Source organism: Ascaphus truei, chromosome 1 (genome assembly GCF_040206685.1).
Source record: "Ascaphus truei isolate aAscTru1 chromosome 1, aAscTru1.hap1, whole genome shotgun sequence".
Classification (NCBI taxonomy): domain Eukaryota; kingdom Metazoa; phylum Chordata; class Amphibia; order Anura; family Ascaphidae; genus Ascaphus; species Ascaphus truei.
This window is the reverse complement of record NC_134483.1, coordinates 363,287,963-363,311,708: the sequence shown is the minus strand read 5'-3', so window position 1 is coordinate 363,311,708 and position 23,746 is coordinate 363,287,963. Positions and strand designations below refer to the sequence as shown.

General features: G+C 43.2%; 1 protein-coding gene across 4 annotated transcripts in view; it reads left to right on the top strand.

Moving 5' to 3' along the window:
- The window catches only part of CCSER1 (coiled-coil serine rich protein 1), an 874,804-nt gene that overhangs the window by 641,316 nt on the left and 209,742 nt on the right, over positions 1-23,746 (top strand). For all 4 annotated transcript variants that reach the window (XM_075609982.1, XM_075609990.1, XM_075609996.1 and 1 more), the window contains exon 7: positions 3,116-3,193. In XM_075609982.1, coding sequence (XP_075466097.1) covers positions 3,116-3,193 — 78 coding nt within the window. The remainder of the gene's footprint in view (positions 1-3,115; positions 3,194-23,746) is intronic.

Sequence of the window (23,746 nt, the reverse complement as noted above, 5' to 3'; positions counted from 1 at the left end):
TCTCTCCCTCTCCCTGTATTTCTCACTCCCCCTCCAGTCCCTCTCTATCCCTCCTCTTAGTGTCTCCCCCCACTCTCTTTCCCTCCCCCTGTGTGTCTCTCTCTTTTTCTCCCTCCCAATAGTGTCTGTCTCCCTCCCCCCATTGTCTCTCACTCTCCTTCCAGCCATTGTCTCTCCCTCCAGCCATTGTCTCTCCCTCCCCCCAGTGTCTCTTTTGCACTCTCCCTCCAGCTATTGTTTCTCCCTCCACCTGGTGTCTCTCTCACACTCTCCCTCCAGCCATTGTCTCTCCCTCACCCCGGTGTCTCTCACACTCTCCCTCCAGCTATTGTTTCTCCCTCCACCCGGTGTCTCTCTCACACTCTCCCTCCAGCCATTGTGTGTCTTCCTCCCTCCAACCAGTGTCTGTCTCTCCCTCCCTCCAGTGTCTGTCTCTCCCTCCCTCCCGTGTCTCTCTCATCCCCATGTCTCTCTCTCACCCCCCTCCCCATGTAGCTCTTTCACCCCCCCTCCCCATGTCACACTCACTCTCACCCCCCTCCCCATCTCACACTCTCACCCCCTCATGTCACTCACACCCCTCCCCATGTCCCAGTCTCACAGTCACTCCCCCATGTCCCAGTCTCACTCACCCCCCATGTCCCAGTCCCACCCCCCATGTCCCAGTCTCACACTCCCTCCCCATGTCCTAGTCTCACTCTCACCCCCCCATGTCCCAGTCTCACCCCCTACCATGTCCCAGTCTCACTCCCCCCCATGTCCCAGTCTCACCCCCCATGTCCCAGTTTCACTCCCCCCCCATGTCCCACTCTCACCACCCCATGTCCCAGTCTTACCCCCCATGTCCCAGTCTCACCCCCCCATGTCCCAGTCTCACCCCCCATGTCCCAGTCTCACCCCCCCACCCAATGTCCCAGTCTCACCCCCCCCATGTCCCAGTCTCACCCCCCGTGTCCCAGTCTCACCCCCCATGTCCCAGTCTCACCCCCTCCCATGTCCCAGTCTCACCACCCCTCCCATGTCTCAGTATCACCCCCCCATGTCCCAGTCTCACCCCCCATGTCCCAGTCTCACCCCTCCCCATGTCCCATCTCATCCCCCCCATGTCCCAGTCTCACCCCCCCATGTCCCAGTCTCACCCCCCATGTCCCAGTCTCACTCCCCCATGTCCCAGTCTCACTCCCCCATGTCCCAGTCTCACTCCCCCATGTCCCAGTCTCACTCGCCCATGTCCCAGTCTCACTCCCCCATGTCCCAGTCTCACTCGCCCATGTCCCAGTCTCACTCGCCCATGTCCCAGTCTCACTCCCCCATGTCCCAGTCTCACACTCCCTCCCCATGTCCCAGTCTCACTCCCCCATGTCCCAGTCTCACACTCCCTCCCCATGTCCCAGTCTCACACTCCCTCCCCATGTCCCAGTTTCACACTCCCTCCCCATGTCCCAGTCTCACACTCCCTCCCCATGTCCCAGTCTCACACTCCCTCCCCATGTCCCAGTCTCACACTCCCTCCACATGTCCCAGTCTCACACTCCCTCCCCATGTCCCAGTCTCACTCTCAACCCCCCTCCATGTCCCAGTCCCACTCTCAACTCCCCCCCATGTCCCAGTCCCACCCCCCCATGTCCCAGTCCCACCCCCCCATGTCCCAGTCCCACCCCCCATGTCCCAGTCCCACCCCCCCATGTCCCAGTCCCACCCCCATGTCCCAGTCTCACTCCCCCATGTCCCAGTCTCACTCCCCCCCATGTCCCAGTCTCACTCCCCCCCATGTCCCAGTCTCACCCCCCCATGTCCCAGTCTCACTCCCCCATGTCCCAGTCTCACTCCCCCCCCATGTCCCAGTCTCACCCCCCCATGTCCCAGTCTCACCCCTCCCCATGTCCCAGTCTCATCCCCCCCCATGTCCCAGTTTCAACCCCCCCATGTCCCAGTCTCACTCCCCCATGTCCCAGTCTCACTCTCCTCATGTCCCAGTCTCACTCCCCCCATGTCCCAGTCTCACTCCCCCCATGTCCCAGTCTCACTCCCCCATGTCCCAGTCTCACTCCCCCATGTCCCAGTCTCACTCCCCCATGTCCCAGTCTCACTCCCCCATGTCCCAGTCTCACTTCCCCATGTCCCAGTCTCAATCCCCCATGTTCCAGTCTCACTCACCCCCTCTCCCCATGTCACACACGCTGATGCAGGAAGCAAGGAGATGCTGCTGTGCAGCACAGCGCCACCTAATGGCCAAAAAAAAAAAATTGCAGCTACAGACGGCTTTTTTTCTTCTGCTCCTGGGAAAATCACCGCTGCTTCCTGCGCCCCCCCATAACAATCTTGCGCGCCCCCCAGTTTGCGCACCGCTGATCCTAGATAACATCTCTTTTCCATAGCACTGCTTGATGTATCTGGGCCAAATTGAAGGGTTTAATCATTGTAAAACTGGCAATTATAGTATTTTTTTTTTTTTTTAAGTAGAGCATGAAAGAGAAGTCACGTTTTCTGTATCACAACATATCTAAAAGCAAATATATTTCACTGTAATGAGTTATGGTTTCTAAATTACTTTTATTTCTGCTAGTGCATGCTCAACAACCTCTTACTTTGTATAGTATTTATAGGCTGGGGATTTTCTTTGTCTATCCCCACTAGAAAAAGGTTTTGTTTTTTTTTTTACTTGGCATTAACCATTCCAACTTTATCTTGTTGCTCTTGCTCTTATCAAAACCCTACAAAGAAAACAACCTGTCAAAGGCCTTTAGAAATGGTTGCAACTGCAAAACACTCCAACTTGTAAACCAATCAAAAAGCTGTCAGACACAAAATGCTGATACAAATGTGATCTGGGGGTTACCGTGAAATTAATTCAGCATGTTTTTATTTGTTAGTAAACGTACCGGCATAATAAATCTTTTTTGACCTGTGGTGTGACAGTTGTTGATGTTTTTATTTCAACAGTAAATACAGATGTAACAGGCGTTATTGCATCCCCACCCCTTTTTTTGATTGCAGCTGCTGGCGTGTTGTATGCGTCCCGTTGCAATGCACCAGTGGTAACAATAACGGCTGCTACGTCTCTATCTGTAATCATAATCCTGGCATGTTTTCACCTATTATATTTTATTTACAGAGTACTGACATGAGCCCAGCAAGTAGTACAACTTCACTTCCCATGAGTCCCATTGCTGAACGAAACCACCCTTTCAAGGTATGACCATTCATATTTTTCTTTAATTCAATGAATAGCCACATAGCATTTTAATTTGCATAGACTATCATGAACAATCGATACCGTCCATGTTAAAGTCTATAAGAGGTGTGTGTGTCATCTAAAGTAAAGCATTTAATAGTAAAGCACTTACCGTACAGGGTGAAAACATTTCAAAGCTTTTACTGTATGTGCATAGTGACTTCCACAATGCAGTTCCTTTAGAATTATTATTTAGAATTTATTGTGTGTCATTATCCATCACCAACAAGAATTGAGTCAATAGGTTGGAATTTAGCATATCATCTCACAGGTTTGAGTCAATGATCAAATGAGGTCATTTCAGTGTTTGAATTCAGTGTGGTTATGTAATAATTACTTTATTTCAGTGTTGGTGCCATAATCTCTTACTTACAAACATAATACTTCTTCATACACTGTCTCCTTACAAAGGCAAAATATCACTGTCATTTGGGAGTCAGTACTCAGCTCTGTTGATCCTTTGTAGTTTATATATATTTATAAATATTTATATATTCACCGTGCTTCTCCGTGTAAGAAGCATGCTGCTGGTGAAAAGATTGGCCTTACATGGGAGTAGCGCAGGGATTCACGTTCTGTTTTTTCACATATGTATGGCCAATCTTTTCACCAGCAGCATGCTCCTTACATGGAGAAGCGCGGTGAATATATATACTGTATATATATTTGTTTTACATTTTCTGTTGGGCCGATTTAAATTCCTAGCAGCATGCTTCCAGTGGACACCACTATTATGGTGTGATTAATGTATTTAGCCAATCCACCTGTAACTGCTTATTGAGCAGCTTGTGGGAGGTTAGTCCCTCCTTTTCAAGGTATATAATCTCCCAGTAAGGTCCCTGTAAATGCACTTTAAAGTTTACTGGCATACATGTAAGTATCTTCACTGGTATATACCAGTTTTTAACTGCACTAAATTACATAATATTATGCTTAGTTTAATAACCCCTTCAGGTATATTTCACAGAACATTTGTATGCATTTAGCAGAGAGATCTACTACTGAGACTTACCTTGATGTTGGTTGGCAGGCTTGTCGTTATTTGATCAAAGGATGTAACCAAAAGACTTTGTCTTACAGACTTAGGTTTCACTATGTATATTTATTTCCCCATTTATTGTTAGCCCAATGGGGGAACGCAGGGATTCACTTTCTGTTTTTTCACTTTGTAGTGATGTGTCTAGACTGGCAATCTAGATTCAGGTCGGGAGGGTTGGTTACCTTGTTGTTTTTTCTTTATCTTTCCTGAATCAGTTTTAAATGATATCCCATTTCATGTAATTGTCAAAAGAAGACATCACAAGGATAAGATAAACATGTCTTTAGATTAAAATCCAGCCATTGATGTGTTCTGTACTGCCCAAACTTCTTTGTGTAGGACAATAAATGAATTGAATTCCAATCTCTGCATCTACAGTACTGTATCTTATTATTCCAGCTGTCCAGATTGTGTGGATTCATAGACTTTTTGAGCTGAATACATTTTAAGGAACTGGAAACAATTGAATCTGATGAGCTTTGGTCTCTTGCACTTTGACCTTCAGTAAACCATAGATTTCAGTTACAAAATGCATAAACATTGTATACATAGAATGCAGCTTTCCTTTGTACTAAGATATTGTTCACTTTTTCATAATTAAAGAGGCAACAGTGGTTCAAAGAATCATATTATTTTTAAATGAGCCTTTTTTTTTATCTTACCTGGATGAAACACATCAATATACAAATATTGAAATTTTCGGTGAATTTTAGGCTGCACAACTAACAATGCATTTGGGATCTCCCTATCCAATATATTTTTTTACCAAAAGGTTTTTCTATCTTTTAAAGGCCTTTGTATATGCATTTCTCTATTAATAATAAATATGTACCTGTAGTTGATAACAAGTCCATGTCTTTTTGATTTTTCCATATACTCTTTTAATATATAATCTTTTTTTGATTTATGGATCTATAGGTATATCAATAATATTTTTTTCAATGTTTTCAATACTGAAATACTGTATCTCTATGTTTTTATTATTTAATTTAATTTACCCTATTTCCTCGATTCTAAGACGCACCTTTTTTCCAATTTTCACATGTCTGAAATCGGGGTGCGTCTTAGAATCGATGTATTAAAAAAATGAAAAGGAAACAAAAGTGCCTACAGTACTAATTCCCTCTTTCACTTACTATGTTTCAAGAGAGGTCCCATGTTGGCAGAGGATGAAGCAGGCGGTGGCGGACGAAGAGGTCCCATGTCTGCAGATTGTTAAAGATGTATAGCTGGCGGTTGGGCGGCAGGAGAACAGGTGCCAAGTCTGCAGGTGAATGAAGATAAGACAGCGGGCGTGCGGTGGCGGCAGGAGATCATAATAGCAGGAGAGCTGAGCAGAGCGGCATAGGGGAATGGCTGGGGAGGTGCACACTGTAACACCGGAAGTTGACCGGTGTCTGACTTCCGGTTACAGTGTCCTATTCCCCAGTCGTTCCCCTATGCCGCTTTGCTCCTGCTCAGCTCTCCTGCTATTACGATATCCTGCCGCCACCGCACGCCCGCTGTCTTATCTTCATTCACCTGCAGACTTGGGACCTGTCCTGCCGCCGCTGCACTCCCGCCGGACACTGTCCATCTTGAACCATCTGCAGGCGTGGGAACTCTTCTGCCGCCACAGCCTGCTTCATCCTCCGCTGACATAGGACCTCTCCTGAAACATGGTTAGTGAAAAAGTAAGTTTCCTCGATTTTTAAGGGCCAAATCGATGGTGCGTCTTACAATCGAGCAAATACGGTATATAGTTTTTCTAGTATTTATATATACATACATTTGCTGGATAGTCTTTATCTATTTACCCATATTGTTGTATTTATTTACACATATTTATCTAATTGGTTGTTCTATACGTGGGCTTGTTTTCATCTTTTTTACATGAGGGCATCCCCTCTTGATCATTATTTTTCTGTTTGCTGGATACTGGTGTGTTTGCTGGATACTGGTGTGCTCTGCAATTCTACTACTTTATACTACTGATTCTTATCAAAGCAGGTTCTACACACCGAAGTACCTCCACTGATTATTAGGATAGACAATGGGCACTCTGGAATGTATTTGAGTTAACCCTTTTTGATACCACCCTGAGTTTTTTGATTAACTCTAACTTTCTTATTATGGGAGATGATTATTGTGTCATTTTTTCTGTATATATATATATATATATCAAGATCTCTTGATAAAGTCAATTAGACGAAACGCGTAGAGTTATGTGATCAAGTTCCTATGGTCTTATTTTAAATAGATCTTCTTTATTTGCCTTTTTAAAGGCGTTTGGAAGTTTTTACTTCATTTGTTCATTAACCCTATCTGGTTGGGAGTAGCGATTTCCATAAGGACATAAGTGACAGCACTAAAGAAACATCATTCTGATAATCATATGAGATTCAGCAGTCGGAGAGAGCAGTAGCTCTGATTGCAGTCACCGCAAGACACTTGAGAGCAGGCGGCGTTTGGTGTGTTGGAGAGACGGATCTAACTACGCCAGAGCTTCGTGGGCTGCAGTTAAAGATTGTACTCCTACAGATATGCTTATTTTATCTACATTCTTGTAAGTAGAATCAGTGCTTATGCTGTGAAAGTCCTGAATATACTTACTTCACCATATTGGCTTCTTCTCTTTATTTTTAGATATACTAAACCCCCATCCTCTACAGTTGGACAATTGGACTATTTATTCACACCAGTGTTTATCATTTTAAAAACATTGTATTGGTTTGCGCTGTTTGTTATATTTTTATATATATTTTGGCATCGTATGTGTCCTACACATTGTAGCAGCATCCATTACATCTAAAAATTTATCTTTTTCAAGTTGAATTGTACTTTTGCGCACTTTTATAATTTTTCTCTCTCTCATATATATATAAATATATTTCTGGATTTCATGTTACTTTTTCATACTGCTGACAGAGCCAGTTGTTTCTAAGCTCCGGATCTGTTTGGACATTTACTCTTGTTGCACAACAAACAAGGATTTTCTTAAGCGCCTATTAAAACAGCAAGGAACTTGCATTTTATTTTTTATATTATTTTGTGGATGCTATTATATTTATCTTGTTTTAGTAATGCTTGAGTTACTTTGCTAATGGTGGGTTTATCATAATACAATATTTTTCTTGCTGTAATTGCTAGCAAATACCGATTGGTAAAAAATCTAACTTGGAATTTAGTTAAAATGATTCAATTGCTATAGATGTCCAAAACATTCTCATTTACAGTATGTGAATTTTGGTAAAAATTGACATCTCACAAAAAACTTAGCACAAATGTCAATTTTTTTTAAAAGCCACAAAGAAGAATTAGCTTCAAAATCAGGCAAAACCTTGACATCTACAGGAAGTTTGTTTGCCATTCTCAAAATTCCTGATACCATAACTTATGTTAAACTGTTGGAATTGGTGATATTTTATGTTGCTTTGAGAGTATTTACAAGGTTTGAAAAAATTGCAAAACAACATGTTTCTCAGTGAAACATAAAAATGTGAATTTTTGCATTTTAGAAACAAAAATACTTCTGCAATTTTACAAACTTCGTGCTAAAGTGTAATTTTATAAATTCATGTGGCATGATATCAAAATATGCTTAACCCACAAGTTTAACATTTTAATTTAATTATAAAACCTTCAAACAATGTATTGGCCTAACCACTCACACTGGGGCAACTACTCCCACCACACACACCCTTAACCTCAAACCCCCAACAAACCTACTGATGGGCAATAGCCTTATTAGCCAAATGTGGCTAATCGGGCTTTTGCACATTGAAAAGCATATAAAAAAATGTTTAACATACTGTAAATAAAAAATGTTTAAATCACATAAAGAAAATCACCATTAAATCCATTGATTGCCCCTCAATGAGGATAGCCACATTGACAATCCATGTTGGCCATTAAAAAAATTGATTACCAGATGGAACAGTTGACGAGTTGGGTCAACGACTCTGGCACTAAATTTCTAAAAGTCTGGGACCCATGGCTAGAACAAACCAACATCCCTGGGTTGGACGCCGCCTCAATTTTGCACTAATAATAATAAATGCGTTCTCCTTGGATGGGATAGACTAGACACGGACGTAGGGACACACTAGTCAGTGCCACCCAACAGTTACGCTGAGCAACAGGTTCACGAGAGAGAATACCCAGTCACTCAAGGTCGCCTAGACCCTCCTCCAGAGCTTCGCAAGATCACCCCCCTCCTCTCCCCCCCCACCACATGTGTACACCCCCCCCCAGTCTTGTGAGTCGAGTATGTCTTGTCTTGTTTCCCTGTATGTGGTTCGTCTAGTGCTATTAGTGTCGACAGCTGTTCAACACAAAAATGTGGTTTGATGTAATGTACGCCAATGGGTGGTGAGTTTCTCTATATCTGCTTTCCACAAATAAAAAATGAAAGTTGAAAAAAAAAAAAAAATTGATTACTTACCCAGCTGGAATGAAGGCCCTCCTCATCTCCATGGCTGAAGCCACCAGGGACCAATCAAATAAAGGACCAATGCCAAACCATAACCTCCCCCCTCCATAAAAAATAAAAGAGTCTAAAGCTCAATGACTAACCCAATCCTCCCTTCACAAAAAGTACTATGACCCTCCTCTCAAAAAAAACTCTCAAAACCATAAACTATCCAAAGTCCTATGGCCTAAAAAAGAAATCCAGGCCCAATGGCCTATTTGCAATCCATAGCCATCCTGGCTCAACGACATTGGATCCTCATTCTCTCCCATTTTGATTACTGTGACCTCCTGCTGTCCAGCCTTCCTGCCTCTCACCTGTCTCCCCTTCAATCTATCCTAACCACTGCTGCCAGAATCACTCTACCCTTTCCTAAATCTGTCTCAGCATCTCCCCTGCTGTAATCCCTCTCCTGGCTTCCTATCAAATCCCATATCACACACTCAATTATCCTCCTCACTTATAAAGCTTTACACACTTCTGCTTCTCCTTACATCTCAGCCCTAATTTTTCGCTTTGCACCATCTCAACTCTTGCGTTCTGCTCAAGGATGTCTTCTCTCTACCCATTTTGTATCTAAAGCCATCTCCCGCCTTAAACCTTTCTCACTGACTGCTCCACACCTCTGGAATGCCCTTACTCTCAATAGCCGACTAGCACCCTCTCTATTCACCTTTAAGACCCACCTTAAAACACACCTGCTTAAGGAAGTATATGAGTAGCTCCTTGACTGATACTTTACACATCATACATAAACCTAGGCAGCTTGCAGATGCACTTACCAGAACACCCTCTTACTGTCCCTGTACGTTCTTCCTACCAACCAATTGCATTGTAAGCTCTTCGGAACAGGGAGTCCTTTTCCTAAATATTACTTTTATGTCTGAAGCACGTCTTCCCTTTATGTGTTATTTGTATTATTTGTTATTTATATGATTGTCACGTGTATTACTGCTGTGAAGCGCTATGTACATTAATGGCGCTATATAAATAAAGACATGCATACATACATCCTCAACTTGCCATTAAGCCGTCGATCCTCAGTTGCTTACAGAAGAGTCTTTGGGGAGTTTTTATTTTTTTGTAAGAAGTTGTCATCTTGCTTCTCTTCTTTCTTCAGGTACTTCTGGCCTTCTGAGAGGGCTTAGTCTTAAGCCAGAGTCATATGGTAAATCAACCAATACGATGAGTTGATGGACAATGTGCTTCCCTTACTTTTAGATGTTAATCCAGGGAGAAATCTGATTGTCATTTATGGAGTCAGGAAAGAATATGTCTTCCCCTTTTGAGATAGCATTGGATAATGTTTCATTGTGTGTTTTTTTGGTTGCCTTCCTGTGGTTTTTTCATTTGATAGTAAGCGCCACATGTCTCTTTTGAATAACATTCTAAGATCTATTGTCAAAGGGGTGTATTTAATAATATCTCCCAGCTGCAAAATTGTGGGTCACGCATGATGACAACAGCACTTAAGTGTCCAAACTGCAAAACTTGGTAAAAAAATACAGTATTACAAATCTGTATCCAATTAAAGCAACAGATTTCCCTCTCCCCTTATTACCAGGATGGGAATCAAAGGGGCCCTGGAGCTGAACCATGTCAGTTTCTGCAGCGAGGACTCTCTACTTCCCGAGATACTTACCGGTGAAGGTAGCTTCTGTAGTTCCTAGTATTAAAATGTCCTGCATCACTTGGGAATAGAAATAGGCTTTCTATGGGCTCATGTATTGAGGAACATTGAAATCACCATTCTGTTTCCTCTGTGACAGGAGTGCACTACATTTTCCCGTAAGTAACTCAGGAACCTGAGGAGTCCTGGAGCAGAAAAAAGCTATTTAATCTCCGGCGACCCCTTGGTTTCCATCCTTGTAAAAAAATAAATGGTGGTGTCACTGCTTTAGGCAGAGAAAAATAAAGTTCAAGCATTCCTTTGCCTTGATAAATCTGGAGCTTTCTGTGCACAAGGTTTGCTTAGGTATCGCAGTCAGAAGGCTTTGACAAATAGACTGTATAGTCTATTATTGTCTATATCTGGGGTAGCCAACTCAGTCCTCAAAGGCCACCAACCGGTCAGGTTTTCAGGATATCCCTGCTTCAGCACATGTGGCTCAATCAGTGGCTCAGTCTTCAACTGATGAGCCACCTGTGCTGAAGCAGGGATATCCTTAAAATCTGACTTGTTGGTGGCCCTTGAGAGAGGGGGTAGTTTGTTGAAACAAACAGCACAGCGCTTCAAAAAACCTTTTTGCTGCATATAAATAAAATGCTTAGACAATGTTGCAATCGTTGCCTTAGTCTAAGGTTGATGAATGTTGTGTTCAGACAAACCTCTTATAGTGGAATTCATATCCAAAAGATATATAGTATATAGACCAGGGGTAGCTAACTCCAGTTCTCAAGCTTCGTCAGGAGTCCGATCTGCTACGCCAGCGAAACGCGTTGAGTGAACTAGCAGCAGTCCAGAAGTGTACCCCGAATGCCCCAGAGCCCGTGTGGATCCATTCTGCGATCGATCGCTAAACCGGAAGTGACGCGACGGGCCGGACCGGAAGTGACGCGACGCGACCTCGGGAGTTGGGTGGATGGTGTACACTGTGCTGCGCATTGATTTTTATGTGTCTATGCACATGGTGCTCATGTAAGTGCAATAACAATTGCTTTTATGAATATATTGATAGTGAACATACAATGTTGCACTAAAGGTGTCGTTTTTTCCATCGAGGTTTTGTTCTGCTGACACCAGGGAGTTTATATCAAGCAAGACCCCCCTGCATACTGCTGAGTCTACATATTGCATTTATTGCTATTCAATGCTGTATTTCAACTGGGAGAATGTGAGTTCCCAATCATGATTCCTGTATAAATTGCTATATCTGTTTAGACATACCACACTATTATATATTTTCTTCCTTACATATGGTGAAACCTGCGCTCCCCACAAGCTTCTCCCCACCATCCAAGATAGGAGAAACTGGATCTTCTCCCAAGAGGGTTGAGCAGCGAAGTTCGCCATTCTTATTTTTATTATTTATGAGCACTTTGATTATTGATATTAATCACTTTATATTTATTTATTTATTTATTTATTACACCTTCATTAGAAGCGCCTCACATTTTTTGTTTTACACAGAACACACAGAGGGCTGGTAAGTAAGCTCTAAGAAGCATGTATTGGCACATGTGGTACAGGATATAAAAAACACTCTTGCACGTGTAGCCATGTATCCTCTTGGCTACTAATCTGCCCTACCTTACACATAAGCTCTGGTACCTGCGCAGGCAGTGTTAGGGTTAAATCTATGCCCTTGCTGCAGCAGTAAACAACTCCCTTGACTGACAGGGGGGGAGGGGAGGCCTAATGCCTGTGTATTGTCTTATCAGGGGCTCAGACCTAGGACCCTCCCCCTGGGAACAAACGGGACTGCAGATCCAAATTTAGGTTGATGTTGGTAGTGTAGAGCCAGGGCTCTGGCCACCTTCCTTCCCCTCCTTCAGGGGAATGGGATACTACCCCTTACTTCACCAGGGAGTTAGGGAGCAAAGGATAGACCTTTTGGGGCCTCAAGCCCTGGTGGTTGATTCCAGAGACCAGGGAGAGAAAAGAGTGTACATGTTGGCATGCTGTATGAAGAATAAAGAACTAGCGTTTGTTTTATACTCCTGCCTGAGACTGCAGTTTATCAGGGGGAGTGCAAGAGGGATTTCCTTCAGGAAGTGCACCCAGCCCTGCTGGGGCCTGCTAGAAATGGAGAGGCTGCACCCATGAAGAACAGGGAAGATCCCTAAAGCCTGTCCTGTTTGTCCCGAACTAACACCAGTGGACACTCAGTATCCTGTAAGCCTAGCAGGTGAGCAGCACAACAACACCAGATAACAGTGAAATCTCACAGAGGGTGGGGGAACACCTGTTACACGCGTTTTGCACTGGATGGCGCTTTATCAAAGAGCTTTATCTTTGATAAAGCGCCATGCAGCGTGAAACGCGTAAGGATGCAGTCCCAGTAATGTCTGTGACACGCGCGCCCTGCAGGGGGGGCGGCGCGTGTCCCAGCGCTAACCGCGATCTGCGGTCTGACAGGGAGAGGGGAGCTTGCGACGGGAAGGGGCGTGGTCGGGGATTTGCAGGGGCGTGGCCATTACGTCACGCAGCTGGTTCGCTCTCATTGGGTGAACCGCCGGTGGGGGCGTGGCCACGCCTCCGACGCTAGGAGTAAACTCAATTTTATTGAGTTGTGAAAAACCCTGCCGCACGGTGCGGCTGCACCTTCTGCGTCACGGTGCGTAGTGGGCCCAGCCCCATTAAGGGGCGGTGCTTACACGCACAGTGCACGCTGCGCCGTGCGCACAGGGTGTACTGGGACTGCAGCCTAAGAGTGTTTTTTATCCTGTACCACATGTGCCAATAACATTTTCTTAGAGCTTACTAACCAGCCCTCTGTGTGTTCTCTCCGATTGTGCACAGCCATCTTTTTTCTCTCTTCAAATCTTGGTAGGACTTGAGGACTGGAGTTAGCTACCCCTGGTCTATATACTATATATCTTTAGGATTTGTTTACTCCTCAAAGTCATGTGTGAATTTTTCCAAAAGTCAGATTACAAGGTCAAATGCGTTTTAGAATGTATTGGCGTTATAGTGAAACTATTACAAAATGCTGTAGTTTAAAGCATGGTGATTCATATGGAAGTCAGCATAAGATGGTAATAATGCAAACATGCTGTCAGGCGAATTTATTGTCTTGGTGAAAGTAAATATATTTCTAGGTTCAAAATAATCGTTCCTCTATCTAGATGTCATGTCAGAGGAGAAGCATCATTTTTTGTTATATCTAAACCACTGATTTCTGTAAATGTGTTTTTAAAATGTAAATAAAAGCACTGTAAGCCCTCTCTCTCAATGGGGTGAACCTTGAGTAGCATTCTTTCCTAACCTTCTAGTGCTTATGCAGCTACAACAAAAAGTAGCTTTTCAGTTTGTGGTTGATTTCACTTTGATTCCTCATGGTTCTCTTCATCAATACCTCTGCACACAATATAAACATTGGACAGAAAGCTATTGACTTTCAAAGTGCTGCAAATTAGATTGTTGCCGAAAAATCTACGTTGAAATGACTATGAAATGAACCATAATGATTCTGCATGGTAGTCTGCAAGTAATGTCCTTTAGTTGTTTTTGCTTAAGGCTTACAGTACTGTGTTTATTATAGTAGCTATTTTTTGTCACTGAGTATTATATAACTTCAAATGTGAAAATAATGATTCGTCTTGTCTCAGCTTTACTTTAATTTGGACAATGTGTGGATTGCTTCTTTTGCTGATTACATTTAACTTCCACTGTAATAGGGCTTAGTGTAGTAGACATGTCTATTCCATAAAATAATGAAGGCTGCTTTCAAATGATTTCATACATTAGAAATATTTGTAAAGATCTATGCTCGAATAAGCACATTTAAATTACTGTATGTAGCAAGTTAGTCAATAAAATGTGAAATAATTATAGTGGAGATATAACATTTTGTTTTACAGTTGTAATGTAAAATTGTGTCTTTCATTGGTGTCTAAATAATAATTATTTGACAACTATGCAGCATAACACCTAAAATATTGGCTGAGTTGTGAATCTTCCACCACTCTTGCTTGTCAAGACTTAACATTAGTGTACACAGCTGATAATGCTATGCTACGGTGAGTAACAGCACCACAAATAAAAAGAGGTGACATATCTCTGACAGCGTTCTTAAATGAGAAAGATGAAGTGTACTAAGGATTTTCTCCATCATCTTTCATGCTTTACTCTGCAAATCTTTTAATAGGATGGTAGTGACATGGGCACAGACTATATTTTTCATTTTTTCCAACAGATAATTGTTTTAACTTACACAGTTAGTGTCACCCTGTAGAACTCATATTAAGATTAATTTCTATCTAAAATAGCACACACCAAGGTAACCTTAATGGGATTTCAGTATCCAAGCATAAACGTTTTTATGCCTAATTGGTTTGGACAACAATTTAAAGTACAAGAACTGCCCTATAGAGGACAAGTGTTAATTAGCTTTGCAAATCACAAATGGATACTGTGGTTAATTATATAGCAAGGCACAGTTCAATTTCTTTAATTGAATGCATGAAGAACACACATTTAGGCCTGGTATATCAAGCTGTGGTAAGCATAAAATGTGATATTACCGCCAAAAATAACGCATTTTTATTCGGTTACGATAATAAAAAATAGGCCTAATACTGCACTTTTGGGTATTATTGGGATACATCATATTACGATATTTATCGGAATGGAATTAACGGCAGAAATTAACGGCAGAAATATCACTGTTGTTTTATCACCTCCAGGCTGGCATTAGCCCTATCTTGCCTATGTATATAATGGCCAATATATTGCCCATTATACATAGGCATGATAAGCTAAACCAGCATGGATAGGTGATAAAAATAGCCATTCAATCCATTCATTGTCACTGTGGCTACATAGACCATCAATGGTGTCTCTGTGGCTACATATGCCATCAGTGGGGGCTTAGATTGCCAATGTGGCTACGAATGTTGACCATTAAAAAAAATTGATTTGTTACCCAAGCCGGAATGAACGTCGGCCTCATCTTCATGGCTGAAGCCACCAGGAACAAATCCAATAAATGGCTGATGCTCAACCATAAAAATCAGACATAAAAATAATCCAAGCCTGATGACTAACAAAAAGCCCCCACTCAAACACTATAAAAAAGATCCAAGCCTGATGGGCAAAAAAAAATAAATCAACCCAAGGCCACATGGCCAAAAAAATCAAAGTTACAAATCCAGGCCGATGGCCTATTTGCAATCCACAGCCACCCTGGCTCGACGATGTTGGATCAGCAACCTACTACAAAGCCCTAGATCCTCAGTTGCTTGTAGAAGAGTCTTTGGTGAGTATTTATTATACTGTATTTTCTTGAAAGCTAGACCAATGCACTTTCATTTCTTTATTTGGGACATTAGCATTTTCTTGAAAGCTAGACCAATGCACTTTCATTTCTTTATTTGGGACATTAGTATTTTCTTGAAAGCTAGACCAATGCACTTTCATTTCTTTATTTGGGACATTACAAATAGTCTAAAAGGTAAAGTATGCCCTTTTGCAGATGACAGAAATATATGCAACATGATTGACACTGCAAGGGAGTACACATAATAATTAATGATAATGTTTTAGGTAGACTATAGGAATTGTCAAGAGTGTGGCAACTACAATGTGATGCTCAAAAGTGCAAAATAATGCAATTGGGCCACAAAAATCAAAAGGCAGAATACATGATTAATGGAACTATAATGTCAACTACATACTGTATGTAGCCCTCTTACCCCCACCCTAAGTGAGATTGGGGTGTGTAGGTGTATCTGACTACTTCTAGTGTGGTGCTATACCTGTTGGCTCACAGGAGGGCTGAGCGTCCGCCATGGGGAACCTGGGGCCATTATACTAGGGGTACTTACTTCCAACGATGCCGCGCCTCCACCTGCGATGGCTCCCACCATAGGGGGAGTGTTTCCTCGCAGGACAATCACAATAATCGATACTCACACAGATATATATATTAACTAGGGACTTTACTCAACATGCAAGAAACAGATCACAGCAATATCAACATCATAACCTGTGTCCCTCTCTAGAGGAGACACTTACTGCGTCGTGCAGGATGCTTCCCAACACTAGGTGATCCCACCCAGTGTCCTGAGAATCCCCACCCAATGTCCCGCACTCTAGTAGAGAACGTGGGTGACTGCGCAGTCACTAATTAATGTGTTAGGCCTGTTGGTGCACATATATATAGTGAATACCTTCCGAGCACTCCGATGCTTCTAAAAGGGTCAGACGTGCGATGCATCCGTCTGATCCTATCCAGGTAATTCTCCAGGAACCCCAACGAGGGTCCCACCGCTTCACGGGAACACAACCGAATCACGGGAACACCAACCGCATCACGGGAACAGCAACCGCCGCTATATCCCTATCTCCTTCTCACTAACCCTAACGTGACAGGAACCCTAACCTAGGGCCTGTCCCTGATGAACCGCAACCTGGGGTGGCTTGGGGAAATCTCCTAGGGCCTGCGGAGTAATAACCTGCCCCACTCCCCTAACTCATCCCAGTCCTGACACTCACTGAACCCTAACACTAACACTACACTACGCACTGCAAACTTCTTAACGCGTACAGCCACTTGCTGCACACTAGCACTATGCCTTCTTGTCAGGCCTCACAGCACTGCCAGCCGTGATCCTGACAAGACAGCACACACACACGCACTAAGGGCAGCGTCCCTATCTGGGCCGTCCCTCAACACTTACCCACTAACCTGGTGGGGAGTTGGGGCCTTACTTGGGATGTGGGGACCTTACTCGATGCAGGAGCTGCACATGCTCTCTGCACCCTTCCTTCCCTCACAGCTCCCCAGCTCCAACTGCCGTTCTCAGCGCGCGAAATGTATCTTATTGCTCCCTCTGGAGATCCTTGGCCCTTATTGGCCACACGGAGGCACCTGATGTGCTTGCCCCTAAGCCTCATGGGAGTTGTAGTCCCGTGGAGGCTGCAAATACATTGGGGCCGCGTGCGCGCCTTTCCTGCGCCTGCGCGAATCCCTAATGGCCGTCGCAACCTCTCCTGAACAGTCCCTGCCCTCGCGCGACTCTCTAGGCTCTGTCCTGCGCATGCGCGACCTCTCTGGAGCTCTCCTGCCGCCTGGCTATTCCTGCGCATGCGCGAGCTGTTGCGCAATGGCGGCACCCTGCTCTGCGGCCGCCGGGACCTTAGAGATGCGATCGCGGCCTTAGCAACGGCCCGATCGCGTCCCCGGCAACCGGCCGCAGGCTGGAGAAGCCGCGCTGCTCCCTGCTCCAGCCCCCACCCTTGGAAGCAGCCGTCGGGTCGTTCGGCACCCGCGCTCGAGCTGCTCCAGGGGAGGGGGGTCTCAAGGGGCTGCTGGAGACCAGGGTTACATGTAGATGAAAGGGACCTGGAAGCCATTATTTCAGCTGAAGGAATGACTGGGCGGACATTAATATGTACGTCTTGGAGAAGAGAAGGGTGAGTGGGATATGATAGAATCGTTCAAATATATAAAGGATTTCACCAAAATACAGGAGGAAGGCATACAGTATTTCAGGGAAAGAGAAGTGCTACAACAATTGTTCATGCTCTAAAGCCGGAGGGTGGCAGGCTGCGGGGAAATGTGAGGAAACAATGTCTCACAGAAGGGTGGTGGAATAACCCCCCACAAAGATTGTGAGGCCAATACAGGAAGGGAATTCAAAGTGCTTGGGATAGATATAAGGCTATTGTAAATATAAAAGAAAGCCAAGGGTCAAATTGTGTCTGAGGTTTTACAGCAGATAGGAAAATGGGCAGCTCCAGTTGAATATGTTGAATCAATGTTTGTCGTAATGTAAAAATCACATAAAGCTTATAAAATACTAAATCCATTGAAAATAAGATATGATTTTCTTTGTTTGATAAATCTTGTGCTATTTTTGCACCAGAAAAGCCTTATACAATATGCATTGAGGTGCAATTAATAGATAACCCCCATACGTTTTTAAATTATGCCTATAGTACTCCAAACATACCTGTTTTTTTTTTATAGAGTACAGGCATACCCCGGTTTAAGGACACTCACTTTAAGTACACTCCCGAGTAAGGACATATTGCCCAATAGGCAAACGGCAGCTCGCGCATGCGCCTGTCAGCATGTCCTGAACAGCAATACCGGATCCCTACCTGCACCGAAGGTGTGCGCAAGCGGGAAGACTATAGAGCCTGTTACAAATGCATTATTTACATCAGTTATGCACGTATATGACGATTGCAGTACAGTACATGCATCGATAAGTGGGGAAAAGGTAGGGCTTCACTTTAAGTACATTTTCGCTTTACATACACGCTCTGGACCCATTGCATACGTTAACGCGGGGTATGCCTGTACACCACAGTAATCATAGCAATAGTAAACTAAATGTATCACAAATTTGAATCAACTTTGTAGTCTGAAATACAACAATGTCAGTATAGGGTTAATCATAGCAGGCATACACAGAAATAATGTCTGTAGCATACAGTTCTTAAGGTTTCAGTGTAGTGGAATGCAAACAAATTGCATGGCTCTTAAGGCGTTTATATCAGTTGACTATATATATGGCTTTTCTCAGTCTCTCGTACCTTGTCAGGGTGCTGGATTTGCACAGGCCGGCAGTAGATGTGCTGATGGAATAATGAAGGGTGCCAGTAACTTTAATATAGTACAAACGAGGTTTATTGACAGCCGTCCACAATGTTCTCACACATTGACATTATCCACATCAGCCACCATAGACATACTTCTTGTATCTTCACAGTGTTTGCACTATTCATATCTTCTCTAATTAGCTCCCAATCGTAATGCTCTAGGGAGGTAAACTTATTGCTGTTACTGGCATCTTAAGTGGCCATCTTGTGCGTAGCATCCGTAAATCTATCAATCTTGGGTTACCCTTACTATCATGACCCGTGGTATCATTATAGTGAGTACGTGACAATGATATTATAGGCGCAAACACTGTGATATTATACGCGCAAACACTGTGGAGTTCTCTGTACAGAGACGGAGGGAAGATACACTCTGTACAGAGAACTCCCCAGCTGATCGAAAGTGCCGGCTGAAAGCACAAAGGACGGGGGACATTCACAGCCGATGTAGGTGACCCCACCCATTGCGGGAGGCGGTGAGAGACATCGTGATCGATCCTGTGGTTCACTAATAAGTGATACATGCCTATTTTATTGGCACTATTGTAAGTGCGTTTTTTATATTTTACTATAAAGCTTTCACTTATTTTATTGATCTGTGCTATGTAGTTCTTCTTATCTCCCTTTCATCTGTTGGAGTACCCATCCATCTCTGTGATATCGGAGGGAAGGTGCATATCTGTATTTCGTGGGATTTACTCCCTCAACGCCCTTTGAACACCTCTATTCTGTGAGTAGGCTGGACATAGAGCCAAGACCACTATCTGATTAACTCCCAGTGTGTTCCTACGTCTACACTTATATTGCCCGTGTCGTTGTTTTTCATCTCTCCCATATGCTCCCCCTGGATTTCTTGATAATCATTCCGTGGTATCACTATGTAAGTGCAGGGTATAGCGTGCCACTCTTAAGCACTCTGTTTCTGAGGTAACACAGGGCCTCTATGCAGAGCCGAACCGATGAGGTCCCAGGGCTACTACTTGGGTAACAACAATATGACATAGGCCTCCTCTTTGTGAGCCTGTAAACTTCAGTAGTAACATGGCTACGGATACTACTAGATGGGACACTGTTCCTAACTATAAAATAATAAACAGGGGCAGGGCAGTATCATTATATATTTACTATACGCTTAAACATATTTACAAATCCAACTGTCACTCTTTTTTCATGCCCTTTCTCACAGTTTCCCACTATCTCTCTGCTCTCAGCTCTACCTTATATCTACCATAAATGTCAAGACTTTTGCAGCATATAGAATGTTTCAAACTGTTTTTTTAAGCTTCCAATCATTCAATATACTTTGTCTAATTGCATTTATTTAAACTACTTCTATCTGTATAAAAAAAATAATGGATGATAAAAAAATGATGATGATAAAAAAAAAAAAAAAAAAAAAAGCCTACGTGACTATGAGGGTGAGAACTGTATAAAAAGTTCAAATCCATCTACTTTACATTTGTAAATCATGAAATCTAATATTCCCCTGTAATTTGTGTGCAACTCTCAAATTTGCTCATCCCACCAGATATTGTCAATGTTTTGAATTCTGAATATCTGTACAGGTAATAAAATCAATCCACCCTTCCAGAAGGTCTGGTAGCCTACGCAGGTATCCTTCACGTTAACATTAACTCTGTCCTCCTAGAACGTGCCCCAGCTCATCCAAGGGCCAGAGAGACAGGAGGGAGACACACAGTCAGGTATTTGCCCACAAGCTGTCCAGTTAAATACTATGTAAATGTGACGAGATGTAAACTGTATAATTAAGGTATGTATCTTATTTACTGTGATGATAAAACAACCTACAGTATCACATCCCTATTTTATTGTCTACCCCTCCTCCTCTCCTAATACATGCTAAAAATATTCAATAAAACAAAGTTTAAAAAAAAAAATCAATCCACCAGGAACTACATGACAAGCACAGTCTGGCACCAGGGAAAAGTTTGCAGTGAAAAGTTGTGATATAAAAAGTTTACCAGTTCCCCAAAGGACTTTGACAAAATGATCTTGAGGACATGCTGTCAGTTTGAAGAAGTACATTTCTGAAAACTGTGATTTGACTTAGATGACATTGCAGTAATTGTCCTGAACTTAAAAAGAGTCTTTACCACTTTATTAATATACTTCTCATTTACTGTATTCTCAGCTCTGGGATTAATCAGCCTGAGAAATACATTGAAACAGTTTCTCACAAGGTGATTTTTGTGAGTCTGTATGACATCAAATAAAGTCAGGAAATATCCTTAGGCTACTCTTTATTTTATCTTAAGATTGTCCTGAATCTTAAAAAAGCAAACAATGATAAAATACTTTTCTAAACAAATCCCTATCTGTACATGAGGGAAAAGAAATCTGAAAGTGAATTACATTAATCAATACACTTGTAAAAAAAAAGAATTCATAATATCAGTGCAATAAACCTTAGATATCTATGATTAACCCAAAGTGTCCATATGATCACAAAGACAAAAATGAAGACATTGTAGGAGAAAAGCAATGTTGGAAATAAGTGTCAAAACCAAGTCACATTGTGTTACTGTATCAAATATGCAAAAGTGACATACTGTAGCGACACATCTTATTCTAACATTTGCCCGTAATTGCCCGGGGCTTTACTCCGGCTGGCGCTGAAACTAGACCGCGCACCAGCTGCATCTCCTCCGTGCACTCCCCTCCACTCGCGCGCATTTTTCTGTCCCTTCCCGACCCCCTGGCTGCTCCTGCTGTGCCCCTTCTGCTTCCCCGTACCCCCGCTTACCTCACTTCAACTTCAGGGGATGTCGGGGAAGCTGGGCGCGCCACGTGACAGTGACGTCACAGTGACGCGCGGACATGCCGCGTCACCACGCGGCCCGCACGCATACTGCCATGGGGGCAGTGTTAGAATAAGATGTGTCGCCACTGTAGGGGCGATGCACTAAGCAGTGATAACTGCTTTAAAGAGCGATAAGTGGCTTTTAAGGCCGATACAGCCTGCTGCGCGATTCACTAAGCAGTGATAACAGTGCTTTATCGGTCTTAAAAGGCATTTTTTTCAGCCGTGAAAAAAAACCACGTCCGATCAGGCAAAAAACGGCAAACGCGCCGGTTTTTGCATTCCGCAGGATTCACTAAACAGTGATAAGTCAATCGTGCTTTAAAGCATGCCAGATTTTCGTGCCAGCTAAAGGCAGGCGCAAAAGAAATGAAGTCAGTCAAAAAATCTTTGTTTACCTTTTTTCCCGGCACACCATTAATACAACAGGCCGGCGAGTGTTCCCGGGTGATCCCCGCGGGAATCCATGAGCCCTCAGGTGATCCCCGCGGGAGTCCGGGGCACTCTGGTGATCCGTGCGGGAGTCCGGGTATACCAATCGTGTGCCCCCCACCCAAAAACAATACTTTCAAATAGTAGTAAACGCTATAGTGTAACGCTTGTGCTCACCACGAACAAGGCGGGACCCCAGTACTGAGGTGGGAAAGTATTAAACTGTGCACCCACAGCAGCGGAGGCAAGCCTGGAGGGTGGATAGTCAAGATAGCGCTCGCCCACGGCGGACTTTCAGGAATTCCACGGAGCTTGTTGTACATTGTTGACTTGGGATGATGTAATAGATTTAATTTTCATTACCTTGTATTAGGTTGTTTCCTATTAGCCAATCAGTTTCTAGGAATTTGTTCTCCATAAGTACTCTGTGTATTCATACATTGAACACAACTCCCTGATGAAGTCATATATGTGGTGACGAAACACATAGGGCTCCTTTATGTCATCACGTTACGTTGTACCGTGCATGAGGAATTACCCAGTGGAAGCAAGCTGTTTGGTGTCCGCATTTCAGCCGGAGTTTCCTCACGGCGGACTGAGTGTGGATTAATTGCTGGGACCTTTAGCACCTCTCCCCTTCATAAATTATTGTAGCTACTGTATATATGTTTGAGCCTTGTGTGGGCTTTACTTCATGCCGCTTGCTGATACCGAGAAGGAGGAGATTTATACCTGACCACCTCTGTTTATTGTCATGGAGTGGATTCCCCAAGCTAGTCCAGGTAACCTGATGTCGAAATCTCCAATGCCAATTTTTATCATGTGCCATGTGGGTAGACATTTGTCGTCCATTTTCTCATAACTTGCAATTTTTTTTATACTTTAATACACTATGGAGCATGAGCTTCTCATTTCTGGTATAGCTATTGAAATAGATGATGCTTCACCAAAATCAAAGGACCAGTAAAGGAGACAACACTACAGGTAGATGACAAAAAAGGGTATTTAACCTTATCCAACTATATCCAGCGTTTCAGAGCCATCTCAGGGCCCCTATTTCACATTGCCACTCAGTAGTGCACAGATATTAATTTAGATTATATTTGTCATACCAGAGAGGTTAAATATTCCAGCCACAGAAGTTATATTGGAAGCCCTAAAGTTAGAATCAATAGGTGATAGCTGTGATGTATCATAGACACCACAGTAAGAGGAGAGACTGTATTTATACATAGATAATAAAAGGATCTTTGTTTAGAAACGGGACCTTGATTCTCAAAATAGTGATATAATAAAGCCGAGCATGCTTATTTGTTTCTAAGTATTTTATCTATCTGGCTGCCCAGCAGTCGTCAAGACTTTTTTTTGCCTCTTATTTTTGTATAGCACAGTTATTATATTCTGAACTTTGAAGAATGGAACTATAAAGGCACTGCAGTCGTTTCAGTTTTATTGACTTTCAGCCCTCCAGAACTTGTTAATGGTGCCATCTTTTC